Source organism: Austrofundulus limnaeus, unplaced genomic scaffold (assembly GCF_001266775.1).
Source record: "Austrofundulus limnaeus strain Quisiro unplaced genomic scaffold, Austrofundulus_limnaeus-1.0 Scaffold769, whole genome shotgun sequence".
NCBI classification, from domain to species: domain Eukaryota; kingdom Metazoa; phylum Chordata; class Actinopteri; order Cyprinodontiformes; family Rivulidae; genus Austrofundulus; species Austrofundulus limnaeus.
The window spans coordinates 150,212-156,281 of NW_013953171.1; the positions used below are offsets into that span (position 1 = coordinate 150,212).

The window sequence follows — 6,070 nt, forward strand, 5'->3', positions numbered from 1 at the left end:
CCCTTCTGAAGCTGCTGCCCCCGCGACCCGACCCCGGATAGGCGGAAGAAAATGGATGGATGGATGAAGATTAAAATTACCTTTGAGGTATTAAATCAGTTTAATTCCTCAAACAGTTTAAATCTAAACTGCTTGTAAAGTAAAAGATTTTTCATTTGAACATGTTGCATTCTTCAACACAGTAAATCAAGTGTGGAACAATTATTGCATTATATAATATAAACAGTGCTTTATCATTAAATAAGTCCCTTACTTTGTATAATACTAAATGGATGGTAAATGGACTGTACTTAAACAGCGCTTTTCTATCTATCCAGGATACTCAAATCACACTACAATCTGTGTCCTGCAATGGATTTGGCTATTTTTGTTTTTAAATGATTTATGTGAGATTTCCATGTCAGCTTTTCATCAGTAATGAAGATTGTATAAATATATAAATGATTGTGTAAAGATTACTGAAAATTTCAAACTTAATTTTCTTAGTTGAAAGTTGGCCAGCTGGCATGAGAAGAATGCACAAAATCCAGTGACAAAAAGAGAAAAKCTAAAGCTATGTCACATTTAAAGTATAACCTTTGAGGCCGGATATAATGTTCTTGAGGGCCCGTGGGCCTTAAAATTAGCACGTGACCTAAATACTAGCCAAATTCTAAATCACTGTTGATCATTCACAGGTGAACCAATAACTGCAGTTAAGTCTCAGATCTGAAGCTGATTTACAAAACCAGTCATGTGACAGCTGTGTCATTGGTTAGGATAGCTACAGTTATACATACAGTGAGTGAAATAAGTATTTGAACACTTTGCAAGTTCTCCCACTTAGAAATCATGGAGGGGTCTGAAATTTACATCGTAGGTGCATGTCCACTGTGAGAGATATAATCTTAAAAAAAAATTCTGGAAATCACAATGAATATATTTTTATATTATTTGTGTGTTACTGCTGCAAATAAGTATTTGAACACCTGTGAGAATCAGTGTTAGTATTTGGTACAGTAGACTTTGTTTGCAATTACAAAGGTCAAACATTTCCTGTAGTTTTTCACCAGGTTTTGCACACACTGCAGCAGGAATTTTGGCCCATTCCTCCACACAGATCTTCTCTAGATCAGCCAGGTTTCTGGACTGTCACTGAGAAATAGGGTTGGGAATAATCGTATCGTGTGCGATTAATCGTCAGAAAAACAATCGATTATGTTTTGACACTTGACGATTAATACGATTAATGCCACCAGGCAGAGTGACTGGAGATTTCTCCAGTCAGTCCGCTTGGTGATCCTCTCTGCTTCAAATATGATGAAATTTTTTTTAAAAAAGTTGCGTCATTTATTTATCTATCAACACAATTTTAAATTTGATGTATAGCCTGAAATCTGTAATTTTGACACAATTTGGAACAGATTTTCACGAAGAATCTAAATTAAAGAAAGAAACTAAATTGGTCATGATTAAAGCATAAGGGTGTCCGWGGACTCCAGGAGATTAATCGTCAAATTAATCGTTATCGCCTAATACCACAATTAATCGTGATTAGTTTTTTTGGCAATATTGCCCAACCCTACTGAGAAACACAGAGTTTGACCTCACTCCACAGATTTTCTATTATGTTTAAGTCTGGAGACTGGCTAGGCCACTCCAGAGCCACTCTTTGGTTATCCTGGCATCTACAATCCTCTGAGGCAAGGAGGTTCCCCAAAATCTCGCAATGCATGACCCGTCATCAGACCCCTCCATGATTTCTAACTGGGAGAACTTGCAAAGTTGCTAGGTGTTCAGATACTTATTTTCCTCACTGTATTCACCAACTCAGCTTTGTGACTAACTCCTTTGACCATTTTACATGACATCATTGTTGAACAAAACTGTATTTAGTTGGTAATTTACCTTAGATCATTAAAGAGGTGCCGTAATTCTGCCCATGAGGTTAAACCTTCAGATAATGTTCCTTAATATAAGTCTAATAAAAAAAGTCTCTCTAAAAACAAATCTTCATTTATTAATTAAAACAGTTATTTCCCCTTAATGAACAAGTAAAGCACATTATAAAGCACATTAGTTATTTTTTTATGAAATCTTGATCACAAGGGATTGGTTTCTGCGTTGAATAAAGGGCTCATCACAGCAGCTTAGAGGAGCTAGAAAATGGTTTTGTTTTATGTGAATGTGTAAGATGCTTTCATTGTCCTAAGTGTGTGTTTCAGTGGGCTTGTGGGTGTGTTTATGACATTTTTGAATAATGACAGTAAGTGTTGTGGTTTGTAGTGAGAGCTTGTGTGTTGTGGTTTGTGGAAGGCTTTCTGTGGGTGTTGAGAAAGTTTAAATTAGTACACAGTGTTGTTGAACCACTAAAAGACTTGACTGAGCATATTTCAAAAGGACATTGTGAAAGAAGTAGAGGTTTTAAAGTTGGAAAATATTGTTTGTCTTTAGAGGACAAATGTGAGAACAGTGATTAAAAAACATTTCAGAGATATTGAAATGAGAGAGCAGTCAGATGATAAAAACAGGGACGTGTTTTAAATGAGTTTTACTGGGTAAATACAGCAAGGCTCTGATTTTGAAAGGATTGAAAAGGAAATTTGGTGATTGGCTGAGGAGGAGCGAGGGAGTGTTTCAGTGCTCGAAGGAGCCTCGGACTCCTTGAAGGGGAGCGGAGTCGATTGGCTGCAGACAGTTTGTGTTTAGGATCTTAAGGAAGCAGAGGAGAGAAAACTGAGAGCGACAGCAGAGAGGGCTGGAAGGAAGAGGGGTGAGCAAGAGGACAAGGAGCAAGGAGGGTGTCAGGCCAGCCAGAGGGTACGGACGGAAAAAGTCAGAAGAAAAAAACAGACGAAGCAGCGAGGAGGGTGAGAAAACGAAGGCAAGATTTGCTGTACGAGTAAAAGCTGCATTTAAAAAAAGAGCTGATGAGAGAGAAAGAAGGGAAGGCAAAACAAAGAAGCTGAGAAGAAGAGGGTGAGAAAATGAACAACAATCTTTTGTGGAAACGAGATTGACGGGGTTAATGAGAGGAAGAGTTGGGAATCTGCAGCCAGCCGCACAAGAAAAGACTCTCACACCGAGACCAGAATACCCACTGAGAAGAAACTTAGTGACAGGAGCGGGTTTAAGAGTGGCACTCCTCCTCCTCCTCTTCCTTAACCTCCCTCCTCCTCKTATTTGCTGTTGTTGGCCTTAACTGACGACAGATCACTGGGGCGCCACTACATTGCCATGTTCGAGGCCACACAGAACGTCACGCTCAAGCCTACGGAGTCCTGGAGGGAAGCGCTGCTGGACACCCGCGTCATGGACCTCTTTTTTTCTGTAAGTATCCAACACTCTTTAATTGATTTATTTCCTCTTTTTAAATACTGTAACTAATTTCCCCCCTAATGCCATTGTTTTTAATGTTCAAATTGTTGCGCACCACTGAACACAGTAGCTTCTATTTTAATCATTTTATTGTAGGTAAAGATGAATCTGAAGACTTTTTAGGGAGCAAAACAAGTTCAAGTTTATTTATATAGCGCCAAGTCACAGCATACGTTGTCTCAGGGCACTGTACATAAAAAGAACAATTTAAGAAGAAAGCAGCAGATTGTGTTGAATCACTTCATCACAGTCTCCCATCCTGAGCAAACGGTGGAGAGGAAAAACTCCCTGCTAATCAGGAAGAAACCTCCAGCAGAACCAGGCTCAGGACAGGMGRCCATCTGCCTCGACCGGCTGGTTGAGGGACAGGAAAGAGACGCAGACAAACACAGAAGAACTGGTCCAGGACTGGTCCAGGTGCACCTTTTTCTGGAAGAGGCAAAGAAAAAAACATGATAGAAATAATTACAAACAAAAAATCTGTTCGGCTGTGCAGGTGTTTTACTCAGCCTTACCTTTGTTTCAAAGGTACTTTAACGGTTTTTCTCAAGTTTCAAGACTCCTACGACTTACTGTACATTTTCAGTAGAATATCCTCCTGGCCTCCTTTGTGTTGTAAGATTTTTTTTTGATCACTCACTTGTTGCCTGTTCTGAACAAAAAGCGACAGTCTGTCTTTTCATGTTGGACAGAACTCTGATTTCCCCTCCTCTCTTGTATTTGTTCTTATGTGGGTTTTTATGAATGCACCATTAGGTTGATTTATGGGTACCTCACAGTGGGGTCATGTTATTGTGTTAACTGCCCAGAAAGACCGCCCTGTGAAGTAAATGGGTATTTTAGTGCAGTGTGTTTAAAAAGTCGGCCCACGCTGGTGTGGAACAGCAGAGTGGAATAAACTGGTCAGCTCTTTGTCCACATCCAAACCTACTGCCTGCCTGTCTCCAGATAGTGCTCTACCTCTTCAGCCTTATTCTCCATCCTTCCTTTAGCTTCTACGGGTTTATTTCCACAGCACACTGCTGTTGCCTGAGTTTTCCATCATGCTGAAGCTTAAGTTGTCTGTTTTATCATTTTCTCACAACATGTACTGATGTACTCAACTCTTCCTATTTGCATGTTACAAAATACTGAACTTCTATTTACTTTGGCCCTGACTGATGCTGTTGTCTTGTAGCTCTTAATTTAATTAATTTAATTTCATTAATGGTGCCAATTTTCTTTTAAATAATTTTAGTTGTACCACTGTTTTCACCTGCTTATCCATGCATTTATCCAGTCAGGCAGTCATGTTGCGACAGAGCTAAGTGAAAGAAAATGTAATGCTCTGACTTGACTGTGATGCGATTCAACATAAGGGACGATTTGGTTTAAATTTTTCTGAAATTGGCAGTAATCAGCCTTTTTTCCCCTGGTCCTTTTTTCAAATAGGTAAAACAAACAACTAATAATCATCAAAATTAGCTGATATGAAACACTTATATTGTGATACATGTTTCAGTCATATCGCCCAGCTATACCCTAGGTTTGAATAAAAAATAGAAAAACAATATTCAGAGGTAAAAGTATCCAATGAGATGTGTCAAAAAAGGGAATCTAGTTGATTCATGAATCAGACAAATCTTTACGTTTGCACAGACTTAAACCATGGAAAAGTTCCTTCTTTGCTTTGATTATATTGTGTGGGAGCTTTTCATATTGAATATTATTTTTAAAATGGTGTCAGTCATCATGTCTTTTTTGGTTCATCTACCTCATCGAGCTTTGTCTTTATAYGACTTTAAGGCAGCTTGGGTGGCCGTGCCTTAAGGGATCCAACAAGCTGGCCACTAATGACAAGCTTTTCAGTTTTGTCCATCTCCTCTTCACATGTTGACACGCCTTTGARCACGAGAATGTATATTACATTTACAGTAAATGTTTGTACTTAGTCAAAGATGTCCTGATGATTGACTGAGAAATCTGAGGAACTGAATTTGGAAGAGACACAAATTTGAAAATGTGTTTTAAACTTGACAAAAGCAAAACAAAATAATTTATCAGGGTTCCCGCGGAACCTTAAAAAGTCTTAAAATGCCTTGAATTCATCAATCCAAAAATAAGGCCTTAATTAGCCTTAAAATGTCTTAAATCAATCTTTCAGTAGTCTTCAAAATGTTAACACATTTTATTAATTTGTCTCAAATATTGAAATAGTTGGTAACATTTATTTTTGAAATATTCATATGCAAACATTCCCRTTGTGCATCACTTCCTGTTACTTCACATGCAAATATCTCAACAACTGTCCATCTGAGCAACGTGGAATTCATTTTGTAATGTCTTTCCAAAAATGCTTTCAAATTTCTTACAAAAATTTGTTGTCACAGACACTTTAAGGTTTCATCTACCGCAAGTTGTTGTTGAGAACCCACTGTGGGTCCCAAAACTCCAAATTTTGGGTCATTAAAGGATTTCCATGTTTAAAACTGACTGCTATTTGACAAAAGCTAGTTAGATATGGATAAAAATTAATGGTCTATTAGCAACATTTGAATATTTTTACCAAAAATACACAGTTTTTATTTTATTGTCATTTGTGTTTATTGTGAAATTGCCTTAAATTTAATTTCAAGAGGCATTAAATAGTTATAAAAAGTCTTACATTTAACTCGCCTTAAACTGTGGGAACCCTGTTTATGAAAACATGGCATGTAAGACTTTAGTGTAGATC

The 6,070-nt window shown here is 37.9% G+C and overlaps 1 protein-coding gene across 1 annotated transcript in view; it reads left to right on the top strand.

Annotated features, from left to right (window-relative positions):
• The window catches only part of xpo4 (exportin 4), a gene marked incomplete in the record, with an annotated part of 131,137 nt that overhangs the window by 49,011 nt on the left and 76,056 nt on the right, over positions 1–6,070 (top strand). The window contains 1 exon segment of the mRNA XM_014028491.1: positions 3,197–3,309. Within this exon segment, the coding sequence (XP_013883945.1) occupies positions 3,197–3,309 (113 nt within the window).